This window comes from Phacochoerus africanus, chromosome 5 (genome assembly GCF_016906955.1).
Source record: "Phacochoerus africanus isolate WHEZ1 chromosome 5, ROS_Pafr_v1, whole genome shotgun sequence".
Classification (NCBI taxonomy): Eukaryota; Metazoa; Chordata; class Mammalia; order Artiodactyla; family Suidae; genus Phacochoerus; species Phacochoerus africanus.
The window spans coordinates 94,704,768-94,732,533 of NC_062548.1; the positions used below are offsets into that span (position 1 = coordinate 94,704,768).

Here is a 27,766-nt window from a genome sequence, read left to right on the forward strand (position 1 = left end):
CCTAGAAAGGGAGCTTTTGGCTTCCACTCTTCCTTTGGTTAAACTCGCTTAATTAGTGTTAAAAGACTGCTCTTTCCAAATAGCCACATTTCTGTTTGATCTAACATTTTGTGGTATCCATGTTGTTACTCCTAAATATGGTAAAGACTGAGAAATGCAGAAAATGTTGAGATTTCATTTACATAGTGTTCCCATGATGATGTGCTGGAATTCTTACCAGTCTCATAAAAGCCAGCCCTACCATCTGCTTGCTGAGATCAGGGAATAAACCATCAATCCAGCTAATGCCATTTAGCTTTCTATCACTGCCCCCTCCACCTAGGAAGAAAAAATTCACATGCTCTATATATCTGTTTACTCTCAGACCAAATTGTATTATTATTATTTGTTTTCCCCTTACCAGATAATTTGTTATGGTTTCTCAGTGATGGAAATATTTGGCGTTTCACTGAGAAGATCTTTGAATATAAATGTCTCACTAAGAATTAAAATAACGCCTCAGTTGGTTGGAGAGAATGTTGCAAACACATTGGAATCCATTGTTGCCAGCAGAGTAGAACCATCCAATATGCATTTATGTTACCTGATTCGTGCCCTGGAGATATCACAGAGCTGCTTTCTCTGATCAGAGCTCTTACAGTGATACTTAAAAATTAATTGAATTTTCAAGTATGTCAGCTTTAGCTGTTGCAGTTGATGGGCCAATAGCTGAGGAGGTTTATTAAAAATATACTGCCACCTACAGCACTATTTGACTCCCTTTGACAGGGCTCCTGTCATGAATGTTAATTAGAGTTAATTTTTTCTTTTTGACTTACGCATGTATGTATCTGTTTTCCTCTAGGAAAAGAAGAATACATTGCCACTTTCAAGGGATCTGAATACTTCTGCTACGACTTGTCTCAAAACCCTATTCAAAGCAGCAGCGATGAAATAACTCTGTCCTTTAAAACCCTTCAGAGGAATGGACTGATGCTTCACACTGGGAAATCAGCTGATTATGTCAATCTCGCCCTGAAAAATGGAGCTGTCTCTCTGGTCATTAATTTGGGATCAGGGGCCTTTGAAGCACTAGTGGAGCCCGTGAATGGAAAGTTTAATGATAATGCCTGGCATGATGTGAAAGTCACCAGGAATCTGCGTCAGGTAACAGCGCAGTGGATAAGAGAGTAACTGGCTTTGTTTCTCACTACAGCTGTGTGTGTGGTACTTGAAAACCCCAACAACATGATATAGGGCTCCTCAGAGTCACTTACAAATTAGCTTTTTCTTCTTCTGAGATGACGAATCTTCCTGCCATACTTGAGCAGGGGCATATCTAGAAAGTTCTGGGGGCCCAAAGGCTATTTTAACACAGCAACTATGACAATTTCTCAGAGGGCTGCAAGGAAATCCCCATGACATGCCCTTCCTGTGATGTGTGTGATTCTGTTGCGTTTTTGATTTTTTTGTTTATTTGATTTTAAATTATAGTTTTCATGGTGGATCATTGGAAGCATGCACATTGGGGTCATTAAATCACAGTTCCTTTTTTGTAGTTAAAAACAAAAACAGAAAACAACAGCAGTGTGATTGTGATTTGGGATTGTATCAATCCTGACTCCTTCCCCATCCCAGCCTCGGAAATGGGGACAAGGAAAGTCCCTAAGGGGGAAAATGACTTTGGGGGTTTCCACATCTCCTAAAGACTCTGTGTATGAAGATATTTTTATTTTTAGCACAGACACTTACGTTAAATCCCAAGTGTCTCTGGAGAAGTTAGTTCATCTTCTAGGTGCCCATTTCTATTTGATTGTATTTTTAAAAACTCTTAAGAGTGTCTATATTAGGAAAATATCCATTTTTCTGTAAATCTCTGGGTCCACATATACTGTATACTTTTAACCAAGACATATTATTACAGTAGACATATATATATACACAGATGAAAGTGAATAGAATGCCTTATGTATTAAACATGACAAGTTGTTATTTTTTAAAATTTTATGATATTACAATGTATCATTTTATTAAGTGTTGACAGTGACTAATTTTTCTGCAGTACATGCTGATCTCACTAATATCCTTAACATATTTGTTGTTTCTCTGAACAGTTGCAGAATGACTGGATTGTCTCTGGTTTTCCTTTACTAAAACAGCCTTTTCTTTCTGAGCTGTTAACTGTCTAACCTTTTCTTTCCTGCTTCTGAAAGACTTAAGCTGTCTGAGCTAGAGAAGCAAACAGGAAGTTTAGGAGTGCAGATTTAGTCTAGCAGTGAAAGTGAAGGATTTCTCGAGACCCTCCAAGACCTTTCAGAGGCCTTAATGTCACGGGAGGGGCCCTGCATGCTTCACACCTGCCTTGGGTATAGTTGCCCACCATAAGGGTAGCTCTAGACCATGGGTTTCCTGCAAGTGTGTCTCTTTGGTTTCCCCTTTTTATGTTTCCTCTCAGATTCTCACCAAGAGACCAAAGGCTCATTTGAGAGAAGCAGGGAAGGAAGGGTGGGGCTTGAGGAGCCCACTTTCTAGATTTGCCTTTGCTCAGGTTACAAACCAAACTGTGAATTGGTAGCTCAAAGGAGACAACAGTGATCCAGCCGGGGTGCATGTGTGGCAGGACAGATTGAAAACAAATCCATTCTACTCATTCTATGTGTCAGGATCTTTGCTTTGTTTCATTGCAGTAAACTGTGACCCTAAAGTCCATCAATATGACCGAAGGAAGTTTTGGAGTTGAGGAGGAGTCCTTGTATGCTGTAAAATTGAGTAGTAGGGCAATGCCAACTGATTCCTATGAATTTGCTGGGGCTGGGGTGGGCCAGGGTGGGTGAGGGGTCACTTATGGGCCAGAAGGCGGCTGTGGTCAGCTGATGAGCTTTAGGCCTTTGAATCCCTTTTAGATGTTTTAAATGTCTGTCAGATATACTCAGGGAGACAAAGGAACATTGCCATATGTCTGTTTCTGTCTTGTAGCAAGTTATGAACAATACTGGCAGGAAAAATATTACCTCTGTGGGAGGCCTATTTGTTAGTCTGCTTTTTTCTTGTAAAATTTTTTTGCCCTTTTTCTATGTTACTAACATGCTTAATAACTAACATGTCATTCATGGAATGTTTCATTCTACTAACCGTTACCTGAATCAAAAAATGTACTAACATGGTAGAGACCATCATATTTTTTAAGTAACGATCGTTATTCTGTTCACAGTTTTTAATTTCCTTTCTCCCCCCTTCTCCACAAAGCACTCAGGCATTGGACACGCTATGGTAAACAAACTACATTGTTCGGTAGATATCATTCTAATTGTTTCTTATTTTGGGTTTGCCGTGTGTTTTCTTTCTTTCTTTTAACTGTAGACATCATTAACAAAAGAGGAACTGCGGTTGGTACTCTTCTGCTTACTTTGACCTCCTTCTTTTCATCTGTTGTTGACCTTCTTATTTTTTACCTGTTCCTGTCAACTTCTGTTTTCCAACTCACCTGTAGGGGGCATCGTTAGCGTTTCGAACGTTTTGCATCCAGCTGTGGTTAACCCGGGATAAGATAAAACGGTGGCTGGCCCGAGTGACCGCAAGCTCAGCCAGCCTCAAACCATTCATGACGCATGGCCTGCACACTCGATTTGGGAATGCTGGAGATGCCACACCCACTCATCTTTCCGTCATCACAGAGCAGTTGTGTTTTCCTTTGGTTCTCCCTGTTTTCTTTCTTTTCTTTCCTGAACTGTACTGTCCCTCCTGCATGTGCACATCGGCGAGTGCCGCTTCCACGGGTTGTTTTGCTTCCCCTCCCCTCTGGCATGGACTTAGGCACTTGCATGCTGGGCAGCTGCTGCTCAATAGTGCTAACAGTGACGTTGCTGGAAAGAGCTTGCGCCTTTTCTGTTAACAAGGTGCACGTTGTGATTAGTGAATAACAGACGACTAAACTTTACTAATATGTACACCAGCCAAACTAACCTAGGAAGCATTTTACTAACACCATTTTTGTGTCTGCTAAGTAACTTTTGAGTTGCAGTAGGGATGATGCTGACACTAGTTCAATAATCAGTTAACTCTCTAACTAGTTTAGCTCTCTTAGGGCTAGTTGAATAGAATCCAAGCATAAACCTCAAACAGACATGAAAATGGGTTCCACCATAGGTCTAAAAATAAAAAAATAAATAAAAAACAGAAAAAAAAGCCAAAAGCAAAATGAAAAAAAATAAAAACAAAACACAAAACAGGCATATCCCAGGATTACAGTATCTAGGTCTGAGTATAGCGTGTCCTTTCCCTGTGCTTTGTTATCTAGGTGACAATATCAGTGGATGGGATTCTTACCACAACGGGCTACACGCAAGAAGATTATACCATGCTGGGGTCTGATGACTTTTTCTATGTTGGAGGCAGTCCCAGCACAGCAGACCTTCCAGGGTCACCAGTCAGTAACAACTTTATGGGCTGTCTCAAAGAGGTAAATATTGCCATCACTGGAATCATTCCTAATTCATGGTCTCATCATTTCAGATCCAGACTGAAAGCACCTTTGCTGAAGACTCGATGTTTGTGGAGTCAAAGGGCACAATCTTAAATATCCCACTGTTGTTGTTATAGGATCGGGGGGGATGGTGGCAGCTCATAGAACATTATTAAGGAATTAAGTTTCTTTTTGCTATCGTCTGTAAGTAATTCTCAATTAAGATTTACATGGGCAGTTGTATATTGGCTATAAAAGAATGTCAAACACAAAGGAATATTGAGTCTAGTGTTAAGCCAAATGCCTTGCTCATTTCTACTTAAATGAAAGTGTTATATATACAGTGGTGACTTATTTGACCGTTACAGGAAAAAAAAAAGGAGAAAAAAATTGGCTATGAGAGACCAGATGAAACAAAAACAAAATGAACCTGTATGATGAAATATTTTTTTTCCTATATTTAAATATGTTCCGAAGGAAGTAAGGATGTTTCGTTTGTGATCTAATGAGCTTACTTTATATTCACCTGAGTGAAACTGTCAGACTAAAAGATAGTAAGAACTTCAGCCCTCATTCTCAGCTGTCATTATTGATTATAACTTTTGATAGGTTTAGAACTTGGGGTTTGAGAAGAGAAAAAAGGATCAAGAATATCCTTGGATTTCAACCTGTATAAATATTTTCCCATAAGAGCTGCCTTGTTTTCATTCAGGCCTAAGTCAATTTCTTTTGGTTGCTAGAACCAGAAGTTCCTCTTGCATTATATGGCTGTAGTTTAATGATGTAGAGTTCTGATATGTAAAATTTAATAACTTTGAATTTATTAATGTTTAGCCATAGGTGCTATTGGTAAACAGTGATCTACTTTGGTATATTTAAAGAAATATTCTAATTACATTAATTTGACTCAGGTAGGCATCAGTGAAAAACAATTACCGCTCAAATTATCCTTACCTGTTTTCCATTTCTGTGAACATATTGGATGTTGCATTGCCTAGTATGTGAATGTATATAGGAGAGCCCTAGGAGGGATTCAAAAAAGCTACAGTTTTAACAAATACAAGGATATGCAGTTCTGAAAGGCTGAATCTAGACATGCTTTGTGGTGGGAGGGATTAATCTCTTCCCAAAGAATAACTTTTACTCTTTATAAATATGTAGCATGACCCAGGATTGTGTTAATAAGCTCTGTGAGCATAATAAAATAATAATAATTAGTATCATTATTATAGTACTAGTAGCTATTTTCTGAGCTCTTATTTTGTCCCTGGTGGATTCCAAAGAGTTTTACAGGGCTCTCCACATTATAGGCAGTAATTATCTGCATTTTTCAGACAAAGAAACTGAGGTTCGGAGCAAGTAAGTTTCTTGAGCAAGGTCTCACAGCTAACCAGTATTAAAGCTTAGAGCTTGATCAGGGAAGTCTGATTTCAGAGTCTGGTATGATCTTTAACTACCATAATATACAGCAGAAATGTCCCAACAGAAATGTTTGTTAGGAGTTCCTGTGGTGGCACAATGGTTAAGGAATCCGACTCGGAACCATGAGGTTGAGGGTTCAGTCCCTGGCCTTGCTCAGTGAGTTGGGGATCCGGCGTTGCCATGAGCTGTGGTGTAGGTCGCAGATGTGGCTCGGATCCCACATTGCTGTGGCTGTGGCGTAGGCCGGTGGCTACAGCTCTGATTAGACCCCTAGTCTGGGAACCTCCATCCATATGCAGTGGGAACGGCGCAAGAAAAGGCAAAAATTCAAAAAAAAATTCAAAAAAAAAAAGAAAGAAAAAAAGAAATGTTTGTTAGAAGATCGTGTAAACCTCAAGTGTCTTACAAACTGAAACAACTTTTAGGAGTGCATAATAGACTGTGAGGAATGAGGTATTAAATTCTGTGGCACAGTTATACCCTTTAGAGTAGGAAAGAGAGTGAAATGAGTGAGAGATCTAGTAGAGAAGAAAGATATACAGAAGAGTCACAGTGCGAGTCCCTTGAAAGATAATTATGATTTGATTAGGCAGAGGATTGAGTGCGCTTTGGGGAGAAGCATGGTGAAATACATAATTAGATTTCACAATATAATGCCTAAAACCCCTTCTGGTGATAGAAATTGGGGTGGGAGCAGAATCACACCCCTAGCCATCTATACCATTTCTTCACTTTCACTATCAACAGGCCAAACTGCAGTTCAACCATAGGCCCTGCTTTATCTATAGAAAGTTCGTCTTGCTGTTGCCTGGAAAAAAAAGAGGGAATCCAAGGATCTCGAGTAGAAACTGTGGTCTAGATAAAGAGCCCTTTTGGGTATCCTGAAAAATGTGAGAGTTTCTGCACTGAACACCCAAGTTCAGCTGAGACTCTCTTCTGACGTTTAGTTTGGGCCAGACAACCTTTTATGTTTAGTGGATTGCCTTAATCTGAAACTATAGTTTCAGTCTGTACTTCAGATTAACATCTTTAATGTTTAAGTGCTAATGAGTGGTTTTTACACTTTAGAACTCATCTCTCTTTTTTAGTTGAAGTATAGTTGACTTATTATATTAGTTTCAAGTACAGCATAGTTATTCAGTATTTTTGCAGAATATACTTCATTATGGAATATTACAAGATAATGACTGTAATTCCCTGTGCTATATCCTTGTTGCTTATCTCTTTTATACTTATCTCTTTAACTGGCCTTTCAACCACAAAAACCACTATAGTAAAAACAAGTCAGGTGACTTTACATATGATGTTGAATTATCAGTTACTAAGTCCAAGCAAGGAGGTCCACTCATGCTATTGTCTCCAAAGGTTTTGGAAAGAGATCATTTCTCTTATTGATCAGACACTTCCTACGTCTCTTTCTTCCACCACCTGGAGTGTGTGTTTGGAACAAGTCTTGCCAGTGTTTTCTTGATGTGTAATCCCTTACACTTTATTTCCTCCTGATACACTAGAGACTGGAAGGATATGGACCCAATCAGCCTAGGAAAAAAAAGCTTTACTTGGAGAGGTTTTGGATGGTTCCTAGTTTCCATCCATGTCTGAGTTACTCTGTATTGAGAATGCCCTGCTCTTCCTACTACTGAAATGAAATTGTGACAAAGTATCATAGATCTTGAGCTAAATCACCTTATTTCAGATAGGTGAAAGAGCTTTGTAGAGTTGCTGAAAAGAGAGGAACATAGCCATGTTAGTTCTCACCACATCTGTCTTACACCCCTGTGAGCCTTCTTTAACTCTTTCTCAGGCTTTCTGCCCCAAAGCACATTATATATATTTTTTCTTTTCTTTTTTTTTCTTTTGATGGCTACACCTGCAGCATATGGAGGTTCCCATGCTAGGGGTCTAATCCGAGCTGTAGCCGCTGGCCTACACACAGCAACAGCAACACAGGATCTGGGCCGCGTCTGTGACCTACACCACAGCTCACGGCAACACTGGATGAGGGAGGCCAGGTGTCGAACCCACAACCTCATGGTTCCTAGTTGGATTCGTCTCTGCTTTGCCACGATGGGAACTCCACATTATATAAAAATCTTAAATGATTTAAAGATCTTATGATTTCATTTATAGCTCTTAACATTATTCCTATGTTCGGTCCAGTATGTGATCCCTCTTAGGATGAGCAGTCCTGAGGGGATGCTAATAACACCGTGTCTGAAGAAATGTAGAAGGAACATAGGAGAAATTTTGGGGGGATTGGAAGTCATTCTCCCAATCCAATCTCCTTATTTCGGAAATGGGTCACAGACCTAAAGAAGTTATTCTAGTTACTCTAGTTATTCAAGAGCCATGGAGGAGTGTTAGAATTACAACCCAGGATACTGTCAGAAAAATACAATATTTGAATGACCGGCTCTGTTTCTTGTAAACAGCAGCACTCAAGATACGAATATTGAGATGGCCTATACTCTCACCGATACACATCTTTATTCCTTAACAATTAAAGTAAAAAATCACTCCACATAATGAAACAACCCATAATGTAATATTTATTAGAAGCAGTTAATGGTTAGGGCTTTTCCTATATGACATTTGATAAAGCTTATGTGAAATGAGTCTTGGTTGGCATGTGGAGCAACCAAACTTCATTAACATCTATTTATTTACTTTTTGTTGATTATAAGATTTTAAAATAAAATAAAATTATTCCAATGTAATTTGGCAAAATCTAACCTAAACTTCATATATTACTTTGTTTAAACCAAGAGATATCTTTGGCCAAGGATTTATACTAAGAAAATTAAAGTAATTTAAAAAATATTTATACGTTCATCATAAATAAATCAAAAACTTTCGGGGAAATGTTTGAGATCACTTAAAAATGACTTTCAAGGATATAAATGTGAAAAAATGTTATAGGATAAATTGTCATTATATGCACCCCACTTCTATGAAATTCCTAGAAGATAATGGGTCCTTAAAAATATGTTTTTCAATATGAGTTTTACAAAAGCAGTACTAATCATGCTAGGGTAGAAACATTTATTTATATTCTATTTTTTATACAATTGAATAAAACCTGAAATACATGTTTCTTAAGAATTATTGATCACTTAAGGTTAAATTTAACTTTGCCAGAAAGCAGTTTTTGAGTGACAGGAGAGGGAATTAGAGGATACTGCAGAAAATTAAATCATAGCATCTAAGTGAGATGCTGGGATTCTACAGCCCTGCCCATTCACCTTAAACTACTTGGAAACCCTCTTTCTGTATAAAAATATCACAGTTGATTCCTAAAGTGCTCATTAGAGGTCTTTCTTTCTTTCTTTCTTTCAATTTTCAAAGATAGATGGAAAAACTCACTAATATGTACTTCTATCCCAATATTTGGACCATGAGGGCTTCTGCAGCAACTGACTGACAAGGAAGAGTCATGATGTTCCCTCATTAATCTTGCCTCAGAATCTAGTTCCGTTATTATACATTTCTTAGTCTCTTTGTGCCTCTAAAATGCTTCACGACACCTATTTCCTTCCTGCAGAGTGAAGATTATTCAACATAGTTTGTTAATAGGGAACTAAAACTGAAGAGGGAGAAAAGGATTATATTGATAAAATGACCTAGTATGATTTAATTCAAGTTTTTTTTTAGCCATGTGTACTTGCTGGAGGTTTTGCAGTCAGTTGTGTGAGTGGAGACACTGCCTGTGTGAGGAAATTGAGGATGCTATCACTAAAAGTTGCTTGGGATGAACCTAAAAAAGGATTCTAGAAAAATAAATACATAAATAAGTGAAATGCTAGGGGAAATTACATGCCTACTGAAAATTTCATCAACCTAATTAGATCAGCACAGCCTTTAATTACACTGAAAAACTTTTAGCACTAAAAAGGAAGGTGCTATGAGATGGATGAAGTTCAGAAAATCTCTTATGCAAGTATTTTTTACCCACTGTGGAAAAAAATAGTTGATTCTTACAGCATGTTCCCCTCTGCCATTTGCAGTAGTATCAATATAATTCTCACAATTTACCAGTATCAGCACTGGGAAGGAGCTACAATATTTCCTTTGTGCAAATATCTTTTGATTCCTACCTTTCTTCCTTTGGACAACAGAGAACTTTAGAAGATTTTGAAGGCTTCTCCATTTATCCCCTTCTATGGTAGAACCAGCTCATCAAATGTAGGTCCTTTTGTTCTGTCTTATTCCCCTCATTACTCAGACAGTTGAGTGCCTGTCATTAACATGTAAGGACAAAAATCCAAGGTGGAATTTGCACTTTGTTACTTTTCCAATTTTTGTGACCTGTTAGAGAAATTTGTCCTCGAGGGAACTTTGAAGAGTTAAGGAGATCCTCACTGATGTCTGTAAATCATGTAACTTGGGAAGAGGGAGGACTTCTGTAGTTGGAAGGACCTCTTCATAGGGGGTCCGAAGTCAAGATTAAACACATTTCTACCAGGTTTTCATTTCCTCCAGACTCTACCTTGTCAGGCTTCCTGATACCTGAAGATAATTTCTGCCTTCCCTCTCTTATTACATTGTCACAGTCTGTTTAATCAGTCAGCAGCATTTTAAGTGCATTTATGTTAACCTTTCATATGCTTCATTCATTCTTTTGGGAAGAGAATTGCTTTTTGCATTCCTATCTCACTTCTTCCTAGCCATTTTCCATACAGATCCATATCTGTTTACTCACCATATTATTATATAACTAAGGGTAATAAATTCGACCTTGATTATGTTTGGTAAAATGTCCTCAAATGAACTGACCATTTTAAGATAGATTTTGCTAATGCCACAAAAATAATAGACTGAAAAATAATGCAAAGGAATTCTTATAACACAAGGAATCATGCATTTGGTCTGAGCTGTCTTCCTAGAGGTAGGATCTTTGTTTATTGGCTCATAAGAAAGTGTAGTTTAGTCTACCTGGAGAGGAGGCAAAATGACTTACAGTGTTTTGGGCAAAAGTTCCAGTCTAGGAAGAAAATAAATTTTCTCCACCTGATCTAAAACACAGAAGATGGCACTCTGCTTTTAAAATTTTAACGAGAAAGCAAGATGGAGTTTGTGGGTATGTCAAATAATTTGACAAATTCTTATGTGCCATTAACCTGATTTATTATAAGCCCTGCCTGATTTCCTTCACATCTTGGAAATACTGAAATGTGTTTCAGCTCTTCTGCTGCAATAAATTGTCAGCACTAAAAATGCAAACAGAAGTCAACTACCCTTGCTGCTTTTCATTTTCAAGATAGCAGACCATAGCTTCTTTTAAGTCAGAAATCCCTCTTTCCTTTTTAAGGATCTCTTTTTAAGAACCTATATGAGGGGATAGTAATAATAATAATAATATCATAATTATGCAAATGAGGAGTCTGAGGTCAAAGCAGAATGCATGTTTTCTGAGTGGTAAGTTTGGACCCTGACCTTGCTTTTCCATCACTAAGTTGAGTGCTTTTCCTAGTAAGAGCACATTGCCTTGATGAGCTCTTCCAAACATAACCCAGTGACATAAATTATGTGGTACCTAATTGTGGCTAGGATTACATTTTACAAAGGGATGCTAAAAGTCAGAGGTATTATAAAATGGTAAGAGAGTTGGTATATGCCAGAATAGTAATAATAACATATTAAGCAGTTTCTATTTCTCCGGTAATATCTATAACCTCCAGTGAGTTACTGCCTTAGACCTAGGGGCATCTACAGCATAGTAAACATACAATTCACTCTTAAAGAAACTTTATGAAATAATTTGATATTCTGTATTTCAAACATGACGAGGGAGTCATGGGAGGAAAAATTAACATTTTTTTTTTTTTTTGGTGTGTGTGGACTTAATGGCATTTTAGCTTTGGTACTCTTCTGTTATTAAATTGCATAGAGGAGTACCCTATCATTTTCCAGTGCTTTGTATGTTCAGAAGTAACTGTTCATGGCAAAAGTTGCACACTAGTACTATCCCTATTTGACAAAGGAGGACATGGAAACAAGAGAAGTTAGGTGACTGACCTAGGGGAAAACAGTACTAAGCAGCAGGGCTAAGATCCAAACCTTAACTAACCTGACCGCAGACCCCTTACCTTTAGCTAATACTCTATGTTATTTCCCTTACTCATAATGAAATCTCACTTCTCTTTCCTTTTTCTCAATGTTTTTATTAAAGTGTAATTAAATGAAAGGCGCTTTATATGAATCTTGAGAAAGATAACACAGAAATACAGTCTAGACTTCTAGAATGTTGGAAAAAGGGGATATCTAACTGGGAAGAGAAAGAGGAGGAAATATTTATTGGATACCCAGTTATATATGAGCTTCCAGGGGGAATTTCTCTCCCACTGTTCTAAGTGGTCCTGAGATATCATCTCCATGGACCTCTTCTCTAATCCTAAGTCTGAATATGCCTCCTCCTCCAAGGGTGAAAATAAAATAAGGCTTGTCATAAATTTCTGTACTCTGTAGCCAACTGTATGAACAAGGATGCACACACACACACAAAATAACACTTGGAAGTCTTTCTGTATTTCTATAAAGTACTGGTTTCACAGATTGCTAAGAGTGAGTTTGCGTCTGTGCCTTGTAGCCTTGGGGATAAGAGAAATAAGCAATTGGGGCAGAAACCAGGCATTTTGCCATGGACACTCCTCTTGGAGATTGGGTTCAGGGAGTCCCATCTGCTCAGGTCCCTGAGGAAGTGGAACTCAGCTCTTTAGTCTACAAAGCATCTGGTAAGTCCTTGTCTGGAATTCAGCTTTTTTGAATGTAGTTGTCTTCCTTCTAGCGGACCCACAGATTTTTATTTCCCATCATTTTTGGCAGATGCCCCATAGCCTGGAACTGTATCAGCAGTCGGCCTAATGCATTGTAGTGCTTTCCAATATCAAGCTGGCATAACATGTTTTGGTGGGGGGTTCAATGACATTTTAATTCTGAGGAATTGATGCATTTTATAGAATATGACATTTTCTAGCCCAGCAGAAAGCAGTAATGAATAATGTTTAAGACTAAACATTTCCTCTTAATTTCAGCACCCACTAAGGTATCTTGTTTACATTGTTCTCTTCATTTATGCATGTGTTCGTTCAATGAGTCAACCTTAATCAATGCCTACTATGTGCTAGACGCTATACTAGATACTGGGGACACATAGAAAAATAAAGCAACACACTTAGGAATCTGGAAAGAGAGCCTGACAAATAAACAGAAAATAATAATACAGATTTCCTAAGTGAGGTGTGGAAAATTGCTCTAAAATTTCAGTAGAAGCTGTGATTAATTCTGCTAGAGGCAATCTGTAATACTTTCAAAGAGAAGATGACAAAGTAATCTAAGTTATCCTCTCTGTCTCTCTTTGCTCAGCTCTGTAATGGGCATGATATTATATTGGACTGAAGCACAAAAAATTATTTCTGCTCTGTGAATTAGAAAAAAATAGGGAAGATAAAATGATATAAAGGATTAGAAAACATATTGCAAAGAGAAGGTAAAAATCTCCTTATAAATGCAAGCTTGTACTTTACCAAGTTTGAGCCATATTTAAAAAATCTTATATCCATCCAAAATAAAGTGAATACTTTGGTTTTCATCTTAATTTCTATTATGAGATGATATACTCTTGTCTTAGTTCTTCAGATCAGGTGTTGTGTTTGGAAGAAAATTATTCCTGTGCATGGTAATTGGTCTTTTTTTTTTTTTTTTTTTCAGGAGAATCATCACTATTGAAACACATTTAAAACAGATTAATTACTTTAAAATGAAAATAATTATTTTAGCATTCAGAAACGTGATTTTAAATAATAGGAAAATGAGATTTTTATTTTTGTTGAGTAAATATTCAGCACACAGAGAAATTGGTGATTCTGAGTGTTCAGTTTATATACTAGGGCCTGTGTGAAGAACCAGGAAATAAAAATTGGGTTGACATAGGTCATGTAATCAGGGTCATAATAAATGAATTATCCCTCAAACATACATATTTTTCTGAATCTTAGTTTCTAAATTTGAATCAAATAGGGATGACAGTAGCCAATTATAAATTGGTATTCCCTTGAATTATTTAAGATGAATTGCTTTGGAGTTAGACAGACCTGGGTTCAAATCCTGGCTTCCTATATTTGGTAGTTGTGTGACCTGAGGAAAGTAATGTCATGTTTTTGCACTTCATTTTTCTTCCCTCTAAAGGATTAAGTGAAACTGTATAATTGAAGCACTCAGCATAATGCTGCTATACTGTAATATTTCAATAAGTGGTGAGTGTTAACTACAGTTATATTGCAGACAGGGGTATGACCTTTACGTATATATATCATGGATGTGTGACCTATGTGGTCCAATAGGGCCCCCCACATGTAGAAAGACTCTGCTCTTGATTTGATATCGTCCTGTCACCATCTTGAACTTCATAACTTTTGAACAAGGAGCCCCTCATTTCCATTTTGCGCTGGACTCTGCAAAATATGAGGGCTGTCCTGATTGTAGATGAGTTTATAAGATTTTGCACATATCATCTTGATTTAAAAATTGGTTCATTTAACTATCCTAACAGCTTTGGAGGGGAATTGAATTGACTTGGAGGTCACAAATCATTTATAAAACCATCAAGGCCATATCACTCACATGTAAAAGAATCCAGAAGAAGACCTCTGTTCACTGACTCCAGCCAGTGTGCTTTCCTCTTTTGTTCTTCTGAATTAACAGCCACCTTCCAATGTATCAAAAATTAGTAAAGATGACTGAGAAACTCAGAATTTTTAGAAAAGTATTGGTATCTTGTTAATACTTGGAAATAGTCACTTAATAGTCATTTTTAATTTTTTAATGCAAGTACTTTCTTACTTTTTAAGGGTTTTATCATCATCATCAGATGTCACAAAACATTATTTTTCAAACACAGCCACTGTGTTCCCTGTCTGTATTCACCAGCTGAAGACAAAGCAGAGTCTCATATTTGAGACTTAAACGTTTGTTTGAAAGAGTGAATTGACCTTATCTGTTAACATTTTTTTCTCTAAGGTCTCCAAACTAAAAGGTACAATTGCTACCAATTGAAATCAATCCTTCATTAAAGTTACTTTTAGCTATTATTTAATAATTATTTGATTTTTCATGGATTAATCAATACATTTATATAGAATTACATAGAATTTATATAGAACAACTTCTAAACAATAGCATGTGACTAAAAGCTGTAGTTTTTAGGTAGCTTAAAAGGAAATAAAGCCCAGCAACAATCCTTTGCCCATTTAGGGATTTACTATTCAAGGCATGGCTTGTGAACCAGCAGCATCACTATCACCTGGGAGCTTGTTAGATGAAAAACCTCATGCTCCTCCCCAGATCTACTAAATCAGTATCTACACTTTAATAAGATCCCCAGGTAATTTCATATGCAAATTAAAGTTGGAGAATTACTGAGCTGGAGCACCTCCACAATATTTTATTGATATCATTGACTATAAGATGGACAATCATGTTACTATTGGCATTAAACAGGACCAATGAACTTAGGCTAGAATGCACCTCCAGTGCAACTCAGACCCTTTTTTTAGATATATTCAAATAGAAGATAATTGGGGTTCTTGTTGTGACTCAGAGGGTTACTGAACCCAACTAGTATCCACAAGGATGTGGGTTTGATCCCTGGCTTCTCTCAGTGGGTTAAGGATCTGGCATTGCCATGAGCTGTGTGGTGTAGGCTGCAGATGCAGCTGGGATCCCGCAGTTGCTACTGCTGTTGCTGTGGCATGGGCCAGCAGCTGCAGCTCTGATTCCATTCCTAGCCTGGGAACTTCCATATGTGTCAGGTGTGGCCATTAAAAAAAAAAAAAAGAGAGAGAGAGAGAGAGAGAAGAAGAAAATGTGCAACTTAGTAACTAACTCAGTAGTGACTCTGAGGTTTATAGCCAGAGTCTCAGCATCTCAAAGTGACAAGACCCTGGGAAAACTCTCCTAGTCTTAGTTCTCTCCAGGCCTCTGCATGGGCTGGGTTTTTTCCAGAGACAGATATCAGGATCTTCACATCCGATTTCACTGAGAGTAGATAAACTATCAGGACACATGCAGAGCCAGTCTTCCAACAGTCTAAATTTAGAGGCAGATATGGGATGAGTTGTACTTACTGTCCAAGCAATAACCTTTTTCTTCTGAAATAGTTGGAACTAAGTCCATGACCATTAAAATAAAATGCCTGTGTGTTTTAATAACAATTTTAAACCAGGTCTCCTAACATTTATTTGATTTTGCGTAATGCTTTCATAGCAAAATTTGTTCCCTTGCAAAAGTGCTGAAAATCTCCTTATTCAGGTTTACTTGGGTTAATTATTATTTTTGCATGGCAATATTCTTATGCTGAATTTTCCATATATATTCTACATTTTTTCAGGCCACGGTTTATTCAGGATTATTTTACCTTACTGCAGTTTGCTAACTTAAACAGATTTCTCTGTATTTATTTACATTTTAACAACTTTGTAATGTAATGGGTTATGCCCTAAAGGAAGGAAACTCTTCCTTGGATATAAATTAGACAGTTGGGGATTTGAGGCATTAAGGAACCATTTAGGGAAATGCTGCTTCTGCAACATGAATTTTAATAAGAGCCCCCTAGAGGTAGCTAAGAAGTATGGCTCCTCTCTAAGCTGAAGCACACTCATCCTAAAATGTTCTTGGTGATTAAATGAACACAGAGATGCTTTTAGCTGACACAAATGGGAAAAACATTAAGCCCAGGAAGAGTGTGAAGTGTGTGCTTATGTGATGCTTATAAAAAGATAACTTTGTCTGAAGTGAGGTGGGTACAGACTTTGCAGTAGGAAAAGGAAGTTATCACAGACCCCCTTAAAATTTCCTTGGGTCACCAGAATTTTATAGCTTTCTCCACTATCTTCCCCTAAATTCAATTTTTAAATTAGAGGCTATTTGTTCTTGAAAATATATTCAAGTCGAATTTCTTCAGCTTTATTTGATTAGAATAACACCGGTGTTACCACCACTGACCTTCATCCTCACCCAGGGAAATGCAGTCCTTTTTCACTTCATACAAATTTCCTTGCACTTTTGATGCAACTCTTTCTTTCTGTCTTGGAAATACACATAACACAGGAAGCAATTAAATTCTAAGTGGGATACCCAGAAATGTAGTTTAAGAAATAGAAAGACTTTTACATTTATATTACTTTTTCGTTAAGTACTTTAGTATTTATTACTCTTGAGTAACAATCCTTACAAATGTATGCATTTATTCACCTGGTCCTCTCTGGGTGCCAGCTATGTCCCTAGCAGTGAGTACATGTTGGATTGATTTACAAATATGGACAACTGGCATTACCTTGGCTGGACTCTGAAAACACATAACCATAAAAATGAATTCCATTGTTTTCGATTCAATAACAACAACAAAAGTGTATTAAATGACCTCCCTGAAATGAACCTGTGTGAAATACCAAGTGAGGATCAAAATGAATAAGACATGATACAGAGGAAACACACACATAGGTAATTAGGTCACCTCATTCTGCTTTTCTACCTAGCCTTGGGCTTATCTCTACCATAACACTGTTGATACTATAATTGTACCAGTGCTTGATCCCCTCAGGATTCTTAAGAATATCAAGCCTTACTGTCCTAAGACATCTATTGTATGTAATAGGGCTTGTTATGTATCATCATTGAGAGATCTGAGAAAATAGTTACTTGACTAATTTTCTGTGTTCTGTGGTTCAGATGAAACCTACAACAAGGGTTTGTGCTATTTTCTAAGGCAATACAGTGTATGGAAGATGGTCAAGAAATGTCAAGAAAAAAATATTTTTCCCAAGGAGATAATATTTGAGCTTAGTATTGAGAGAAAAGTAGTATATCTCCAAGTGAACAGGATGTGAGATACAGAATTGAGACAGAGGAAAAGATGGAGAAAGGGCATGCTTGTAAAAGCCCGATGTCTGGGGTAATCAGTGTGACTAGGGAAAGGATGCATGGAAGGGAGGTGAACAATGATGCTGGATAAAAAATGGAGGAAATAATGTTGAAAAGGGATAAAATGATGACAGGATATGACTGCCCCAATGGTTGAAAGATTTGTGTAGGAGAATCATTTGAGAGTTTATAAAACTGCAGATCCCTGTTCCTATAGTCTCTGATTTCGCAGTGGACTTACTTATTTTTTTTATTTTTTTAAGGACTGCCCCTAAGGCATATGGAAGTTACCAGGCTAGGGGATGAATCAGAGCTGCAGCTGCTGGCCTACATTACAGCCACAGCAATGCCAGATCTGTGCTGCATCTGTGACCTACACCTCAACTCACAGCAACGCTGGATCCTTAACCCACTGAGTGAGGCCAGAGATCAAACCTGCGTCCTCATGTATACCAGTCAGGTACTTAACCCTGTGATCCACAAGGGGAACTCCCTGGACTAATACAGGTGCTAATGATGCAAGATCTTTAGCAAAAACTGCTGTTTGTTATAAAGTGCCATGGTTACTTCTTGAAAGGTCTGTGCTGGAGTCAGGGTTTAATATGAATGAAGGTTGGAAAGACCCTAAGCCTCTAGTTTATAAAAGAAGAAACTGAAACAGATCAAGGGAGAGATGATAAAGGTTGATCTATGGCAAGGGAAGAATGGGGAATAACAAACAGCCTGGAGGGACCTCAAAGGTAGAATTCAGGTGACTTGATGAGTTTTGGAGAAGAAGAATCACAAATACCAACACAAAATAAATCTATATATTTCTACCAAAACAAAGCAATCAAAGCAGATATTTTTCCTCAGATTGGAGCTCAAAGGAGTGGGGACTAAGGGCAGTGGGCAGCATGAAGAAAGCAAGAAAACCAGCTTCCCGGAATGCCGTTTTTGATGTTTTGGACTGTGCAACTCTGAAAGTTGGCCAGCCTATGTGAAGTGTTGCCCAGTGCATTTTACTTAACCTCTCTGAGCACTGGGTTTTTCATCTGTCAAGTGAGAGGATTAAGCTTTGTATACTTTAAAGTCCATTCCTACAATAAGGTTTATGTTCTGAAGTAAAACCTTTCCTGTAGCAGCGGGGTTGCAAAGACAGATAAGCATTTTTCACATAAAGCTATCTGAAAGTCCTATTCTCAAGAGTCCTCTAGTCAAAAAGGTTCTAACATTTCACTCTGAAGGACCTTCATTATCCTCAAAAGATAAGAGAAGATAAGGTTTTTTTTTTTTCCACCACCACATTCCCTGATCAAAGCCAAGACAAAACAACAAACAAAATACTCCTAAAATCTAAGACAAAATGTGGGTTGAAAGAGATTTCTATCTGCCTGTTTAGCTTATTTATTTTCTTTCTTTCTTCCTCACCTCACCCTTAAGGAAAGTTGGACAAAGCCTCCAGAATCAGATTATCAAAAAGCAGCACACATTTAAGAGTTTTTCTCTGCCCAGGCCCTGGAAGCCTTCGTGAGGCAACTACCAGCTTTGATCCTGGGAGCCCAGCATTCTCATTAAGTCTTATGGTTTTCAATCAAACAGGGTTCATTTCTTTAAACCTGTAGCTAGTCCCACACTCCAGTCACAGGGCATTTGATCAAAACACCCAGTGTTTTAAAAAATTCAAAACACTGGACATGCTTCCACTGCTATATACCTCCTTGTATTCTAGCAAAGGGGGAAGGATGGGCTCTGTGTGTCATTGCCTTGGAGTTTATTTTTAAATAGCAGTTTGATTCTAGGAGGGAGAGTGGTATATATGAACAGATGAGAGGTCTCTGCCAGATAGTAGATTTTAAGAATTATATTACTCAGGGACTGGATATGAGGAAAGTTTTAGACTGGAAATTTTTAACATGGACCAGGGAGATATCAGAAGCCCACTATGTCTTCTGCTCTGTGAAGGAAAGATTCTCATAGTGGTCTATCCCTCCTGGCTCTAGGGCTGAACTCCATTAAAGAAGAGAAGTCAGAGGGAGGAACCATCTCTGCAGCTGGTACTATGATCACACATGCTGAGCAGTGTGTAAGTGTGGGAGGAGGTGAAAGTACCAGTAGAAGAGATGGATGAGATTCAAAAAATGCTTTATTCTGCTTCTGGGTTATTGTTGTCTGCTTCCTTCTTCACCAGAACCCATATTCCCTTTCATTCTGTGAAGAATAGGAAGTGTATCTGAACCTCCAACAATTTGGTTAGGAGCGGAGGAAGGAAGCTTTTTGATAATCCTCTTTCCTAGTGGGAAAAATAATGTATAAAAAATTTAAAAATAAGGAGTCCCCGTCATGGCGCAGTGGTTAATGAATCCGACTAGGAACCATGAGGTTGCGAGTTCGATCCCTGGCCTTGCTCAGTGGGTTAAGGATCTGGCGTTGCCGTGAACTGTGGTATAGGTCGCAGATGCGGCTTGGAGCTGGCATTGCTGTGGCTTTGGCATAGACCAGCAGCTACAGCTCTGATTAGACCCCTAGCCTGGGAGCCTCCATATGCCATGGGAGTGGTCCTAAAAAAGAAAAAAAAATTAAATAAGAGCAATTATAAGAAGGTGCATGATGCTTTGAAGAAGAAAATTTTGAATGGTGAGATTTTGAAAGATAAACATAAAAACAAGGGACGGCTGTGGAGCTTGAAAGAAAAAATAGGAGACCTGATTTAATCTAGGCTTCAGTGAAATTTTCCAGAATGCCAAAACCTGGTCTGAAGAAGAGGCAAGGAAAGCTGTTTACTCTCTCTCTCCTATCCATAAACCTGGAATGTTATGTTTTTTTGGTTTTGGTCCCAAGATCCCATGTTCAATATAGAACATGTGTTGTCTGTATTTTCTGTGCCACTTAGTTGATGAATTTCCCAAACTGGATGAAAACGGTGGAATCCATTAAACTGTGGCCAGATTCCAAGCCTTTTCCATACGGCCATACAATTTTAAAGAAAAAGGAAAAATGGTATCATTTAGTCCAATTCAAAATGAAGGGAGAACTGAAGAGGCATGTTTTGGCCTTATTGTTACCCATTAATAGAGCTGGGTAGAGAAATAGGCCTTATGATTCCCAGTCCAGACTCTTTACAATACATTCCCTTCTACCAGCTTCCATGTTAGTATTGATTCCTTCCCTAACTTCATGGAACCAGTGAGCAGCGCAGGTGTCAAAGATGTCATAGTTCTGTTTGATAACCCCTGGTTTGTGTCCAACTAACCAATGAGATAAAATTGCCTCAGAGCAAAGGAGCTAAGCCTATCTTATGCAGCAGTACATTTTCATGGTATTTAAATATACTCTAATCTATAATGTGCAGGCTTGGCAGACTCTAACTAAATTGAAGTGGTTTTTAAATCCTTCAGGTCAACACTATATAAACTTATGAAAGTCTGCTTAAAACAGGTGTAAAAATTATCGTGAATTTTTTTAAAGAAAATATGTGGCTTAATTTCAAATCTCAGATTCTTCTCTCCATTCTTCCTACTCTTAATCACTTTCCAAGCTGACCATTTTGGAACTTCTTAAACAACTGTTTTTCTTAGAATTGCATTGCAGAAGTCAAGGTCATGATTTCTGAAAGTTAATCCTGTAATCACTTGAATTAGCTCAAGCCTTTGACATCCTATGTCAGACCCCATTCATCAGAGTTTCTGTTGTTCTAGTAGCATCCCAAAACCCATGTGTCTAGCAAGACCATCAAACTTATTATCGCACAATTTGAAGAACAGATCCAAGAGTTTAATTCTCAAATGCCTAAGTGTTTTGGATCCTTGCAGCACTCTGATTTAATCTACCTATATTTTCTTTCTTAGGTAAAGAAACATCAAATGTTAGCATCAGAAGAAATTATAGCAGTGTATATCATAGTGGTTAGGGGAAACAAAGCCTAATTACACAAGTGAGGAAACTAAGGCACAGCTAGATTAAGTGACTTTTCCCCAAACTGTTGTTGTGGTGGTGATGGTGTTATTGTTATTGTTGTTGCTATTTGCAAAGGTGTTTCTAATAAGTTGGGTATATTTGATCCACTCAGTAACCATGTTGGTAGAAGCACATCTTTCCTCTAATTTTCATTTACAGATAAACTTAGAATATGAGAAGGCATTTTCCCATTGTCAGGTTTTCAAATGCCGGTATCTTTCATGTCATGTTTCTCTTTTCTTATTCTAACTAGAACTTTAATGACCCCATGATTCTATAACCACCTCTCAAATTAACCTTGCGTTTCTTATCTGCCATCATATAACAGAAAGTTTAAGAGCTGTTGAAGAAAAGTCACACTTCTCTTATTCCTCCAAAATCTTATTTCTGCTTGTTTGTTTTTGTTTTTTGTCTTTTTTTGTCTTTTCTACGGCTGAACCTACAGCATGTGGTGGTTCCCAGGCTAGGGGTCTAATTGGATCTGTAGCCGCCAGCCTACGCCAGAGCTACAACATTGCCAGATCCAAGCCACATCTGTGACCTACACCACAGCTCACGGCAACGCCAGATCCTTAACCCACTGAGCGAGGCCAGGGATCCAACCCGCAACCTCATGGTTCCTAGTCGGGTTTGTTTCAGCTGTGCCACGATGGGAACTCTTCTGTGTTCTTATTTTTGGGAAAAAAAAAAGTTCAGTATTTTGTTTTTTAAGTTTTTCAGCCACCTGCTGTATTTGAGCAGTTCTTCTTGATTTTGGAGTCAGGTACATCTCTTCTAAATTATTATTTTTGTTCCTCATTTAATCTAAAGCTTCGTCTAAGCAATATGCGATATTAATTTCTCATATAAGCAATCAATCTGCTTTCCTCTATTTGATTTTGCATCCTCCAATTTCTGATATGCCTTTCTGCTCTCCTTCAATTAGGTTTATAGTTATTGAGATGCCTAAAATCCACTCCACCCCCGACAAAACAATTATTCACCCTTCCCACCCTGTTTAAAATGCATTAAATTTCTATCCACAACTGGAATTATAATGCATTTTCTAGCTTCTTACAGAAAACATCAAACCATTTCTGATGATTTTCTTTTCATCAAGTGCAATTGCTTCAACCCCAATTAGCAGGACATATTTCTCAATCATGTATTCCCTCTTCTGATGAAGAAATTATCACTTGGTTTCTTGGATGTTGACTCATACAACTTTCACTGAAGCATGTTTGCTGTGAATTAATTCTCTTCCTCATTAATTCTCTTCCTCATTTCTACTTATCTTAATGCAACATCCACCCCCTGATGTCTTTGGAAGAGCATCACCAAGTGTATATTCTTTATTACACCATAATCTTTTTTAAAAATTTTATCTATTTTTTTCTTGTTTTTTTTCTTTTCTTTTTTTTTTTTTTTACTGCTGCACCTGTAGCATATGGAAGTTCCCAGGCTAGGGGTCAAATCAGAGATGCAGCTGCTGGCCCACACCATTGCCACAGCAATGCCAGATCCAAGCCGCATCTGTGAACTACACCATAGCTTATGGCAATATACCTTTAACTAACTCAGTGAGGCCAGGGATCGAACCACATTCACATGGATACTAACCCACTGAGCCACAACTGGAATTCCTATTATACCATAATCTTTAAGTCATGATTTTTTTAAGTATGTTGCACTTAGCTTTGTGACAGATACAAAAACTTTTCCCTGAAATAGCTTACCATCAAAGTAGGAGGTCAGATTTCAAAAAGTAAAACATATTTGTTTGTTTCTTCTATGTTTTTGATCCTCTTCTGAAGACTCATTTTGTTTGGAGCCATTTGGTTTATCAATTTTTATAAGGTGAATCCTATCTTCTAGGGAGCTTATAATCTAAGAGTGAGGTGGTTTATTGTGTGGGTCCCGGAGGAATATATCACCTGGGACTTGGTTTTGCTATGACTTGGTGCAAGTGAGTCACATTTTGTCCCTGTTGCTTCATCACCTCATTTATAAAGTAGAGATGTAAAAGTACCTCATGAGGTATTTGTGAGGTTTAAATGAGATACTTAATGTACCTTTAGGAGAGTTAGGAATTAGAGTTGATACCTATGAACATGGCTGGCACCAAGATATTTTACACACAGTACTTAATCTTCATAATAAACAAGTAGAGTAATCATTATTCTCTGTGATTTTTCCCCCCCTTGGGAGATGGCTCAGGAAAGCTAAGTAATTTGCCTGAGGCTTCATCCTATTAGTATATTGAACAAAATTTCAAACTAATTCAGTCTGATTCTAAAACCTGTTTCAGAGCAGCGGCAGGGAGAGTGTCGCAGAAAGATGAAAAAATAAGTTTTGTTTTAAACTCATTCATTTATTTGTTCAACAAACTGATATGGAGATTGTATTAAAGCTTTGGAAATGGACATGCTCATTGGGAAAGGTAATGAGGAGAGACAGGAGGAGACTCATTCATTTGCTTGTTCAAAAACATGTACTGAACACTGAGCTGCATTGCAAGTGTGCACTGGCTGCTAGTTTCCTTGCAAACAAGAAAACCTATTTTGTGCCTGAAAAGCCTGAAGAGAGGCTCCTATGCTCCTATGGAATGCACGACAGGTGCTCAAGAGAAGGATTAGGAGCCTTTAACATGGAGGAGGTATTGAAGATTTGGGAATGGATGTGCCCATCTGGGAAGGTAAGGAGGAGAGACAGGGAGAGAATGGAACCACCAGAGCCTTGCAAGGTGCCCATATTAAGAAATAAAGTCAAGGAAAGGACAGAGAAGAGAAGAGGTCAGAGAGAAGCAATGTATCCCAGAGGCTAGGGCAATAAACTAATGGCACCTCAGACCACAGGAGGAGACAGCTGCAGAGAAGCCTTATGCTGGAGAAGAGGTACCTCCTTGAAAGTAGATTCTTGGGCTGCTGCAGCAGATCGTAGACATCAAGCCAAGCCTGCTGACACATGAGTCAAAGGTTTAAGGGATTGGGATATAGCTAGAGGATTATTCTCATTTGAGGCAGCTAGGACAGAGTCACATCCAGCCAAGGACAGAGACAAGACACTCCCCAAGGCAGAACCCTCCTTATGACTTTGCTTGTTAAGAACCAAGTCTTAGGAGATTTCCCATAGGCCTTTTAAAGACCTGAGGAGCAATCCAATAGGACTCTTCTTCCAGACAGACTAGGGGAATCCTTACTGCACTGTCCTATGTAGGTGGGGCCCCTGAAGGCTTCCAAACCAGATGGCCAGATGGGTCTTTCCTTCCAGGGACAACTGGTGAAGTTCACCATCTGTTCCACTAGAAACAAAGCTTTTTCTTTGTAATTTTGACCTGGCCGAGCCATTTCTAGTAGTTGTTATGAAATTGTGAATTACACAGCATTCCAGTCTAGACACAATGGAAGAGTGTAGAGGGGTAAGGCTCTTGAGTTAGACAAATCTGCACTTGCATTCTGAGTCCAGCACTGCTGTTAATTGTACAATCTCTTTGTATGTGAGTTTTTGTCAGAATGAGAGAAGATAACAAAGGGTTATTTTGATAGGTTAAGACAGCGTATGTCAACCTTGAAGCCCACAGAGGAGATGCTCCAATAAAATAGAAGCATTTTGAATAGTATGGTACATATTATGAATAAATAATACAAATTACTGTAAAAGACATGGGAGATCTGAGAAAAGACATGGAGCTGAGAAAAATGATGGAGGCAACTCTGAAAGAGCAATGGTCCTAAGGACTCAAATTGCAAGAAGTTAAGGAAAAAGTGAACAGTGAAGAGATTAGAAGCAGGTTTTTTTTTTTTTATTTAAGAGAGTTGGCAATGGACAGAAGAGAGATAGACCCTTTGGTCTATTGATGGGAGAAGTCTAATGCTGAAAGGAAGTTTCTAACTCCTGATCATAACTGTGAAATCAAAACAAATGAGAAAATCAGTTCTGATCTACTTGGGAATAAATATGCTTTTGAAAAGTTAGTTTTCTTACACAAATCACTACAAGAGTTTTATGGAGACATTAGGAGAGAGAAATTGAATATGCCAGAAAGATAATAGCTTCTATAGTATGTTGCTTCTTCTTCTTTTATGGCCTTTATTTATGTGTTTGCATTATTTCGGCACTTGGGCCTCATTTCTTCATGCACAATAGGCTGGAGGGGAACACAGCTAATGATAGCAGTGGAAATTAGAATAATGCTGGACTCCAAGCCTTTACTTGAAAAAGGGATGCCTGTCCCCTCAGCTCCTCCCTTCCTCTGGCAAAATTCCAAGTATGTGCATTCTCTGAGGGGGCCTTTCCAGTCTTCCTGGAACCACCATGGGTGCTGTTCTTTGATCTCTTTCCGTTAATCTTACATTTGCCTGCCAGAGAGAACTATTCATTCTCAGAGACTCAAATGCTAACCCTGCCACCCTTGCTAAGGTGCTTCCCTCCCTTGGAACAGCAGTGGTGTGAGGCATTGGGGAGAAGGGGTGAAGGGGCCTTTTTTCTTACTCTGGCCCATAAATCATAGTCAAAGAATTTGGAACATGCCCTACTCTCTGAAAAGAAAAAAAAAAAAGAAAAAAAAAAGAAAAAAAGAAAAAAGAAAAGAGAAAAAAATAGTACAGAGAACAACTGAGTCACCCTTAAAGCACCTCTTATATCTCAAAACAATTAATTATAGACCAAGTTCTTTCCTGCTTTCAAGACTCAGAACATAATTTCTATCAAATCAAATCACAGTCTAGAATACTATTCTTACTTGGTTGAGTGTCTTAAACTCAGCACCCTAGGGTCTCACCATCATTTCCAAAGCCCTTTATATTTCAGTCTAGATGGCCACTAGGACCTCATAAAAATAACACCTGATGCTCAATCTCCCCACTGTACCAGGATTTCTAACCTGGATGTGCAAATAGGGCCTCAACTGGATATTCATCATTTTTGTTTGTTACTTCTGAGCAGAGGTTTTCTCTTATTCACATAGAATCCCTTTTAGTACTTGGAGAGTAGCTTGGGCATAGGCACAAAATACAGGTCAACTGAACAAATGAATTGGATATTAAGCATTGATGAGGGGGTCAGCCATGAACAGTCTGAGGGTCTTTAATGTTGAGAGAGGTTGGGAGGGAGAGGCGAGATGAGGACTCTAAGATGGAGAGAAGGGAAAATGAGAAACCCCCAGGTTTAGTACTTTTTTTTTTTTTTGGATTCAGGTGGTACTAGACTGAATGGAGTTAAACACAAAACATAAACATAAATAATTGTTTCAGTGATTAAGTAACACACAGCCCATTTATACCATTTCTGTGGATCTTGAGGGAAAGACATGTGTCAGCCCTTTTCTCCAGCCTCAGCTCTGTCTTAAAAGGCTTTATTTTTTGGCTTAATGAGTCTCTTTTAGCACAGCACACATTACCACATCTAACACAGTTTTCAGAATCCTTTCTCCATGTCTAACGACCTGGAGCAAAGGGCTCCCTTTACAACACTCCCACACAGATGCCTATGATTGTTGAAGGTTGCCAGATAATTCTAATGCATATTTTTATTTTTTTAGGACAAAGAAAGTTTATAGACATACGAATAAAGTTTCACTTTATGTAGTATGACTATATGTCATGATCTACCTTGGTAATCAAATATGAAATACAAAGCTAAGGGAATGTAAAAATACTTTTATAAGTGCAAATATACTTTATCAGTTTGGAAATATCTTGAGCTCTGAAACACTGCAATTTTATTGTCTCAGATTGCTAATTTTAAAAGAATGTGTCACTATTTATTCATGTTTCCTTTTCACAGTTTTTACCTTTTTAAAAATATCTTTTCATGTATTTCACAGGCTGGGATGTCAAGTGTATCATTGCCTTACAACTTCAAGTGTATAATAACATCTGTTTTTATTTAATGTTTCTCATATGTTATGTCTCATTCAATAGCATGTTTCCAACAGCATAAACAAATATAAGAACATCTATCATTTGCGACTTAAAAATTTCCTTTAATCTCTAAAACATGGCCAAAACATAGATGTTACTACAGAAGTCAAGGGAATTTTGGTTGCTTTCCCCTTTGGAAACAACAGGTAAA

General features: G+C 38.0%; 1 protein-coding gene across 1 annotated transcript in view; it reads left to right on the top strand.

The window, feature by feature from the left end:
* NRXN1 (neurexin 1) overlaps window positions 1–27,766 on the top strand; it is a 1,110,288-nt gene that overhangs the window by 416,769 nt on the left and 665,753 nt on the right. The window contains exons 5-6 of the mRNA XM_047782102.1: window positions 845–1,146; window positions 4,277–4,438. Of these exons, the coding sequence (XP_047638058.1) occupies window positions 845–1,146; window positions 4,277–4,438 (464 nt within the window). The remainder of the gene's footprint in view (window positions 1–844; window positions 1,147–4,276; window positions 4,439–27,766) is intronic.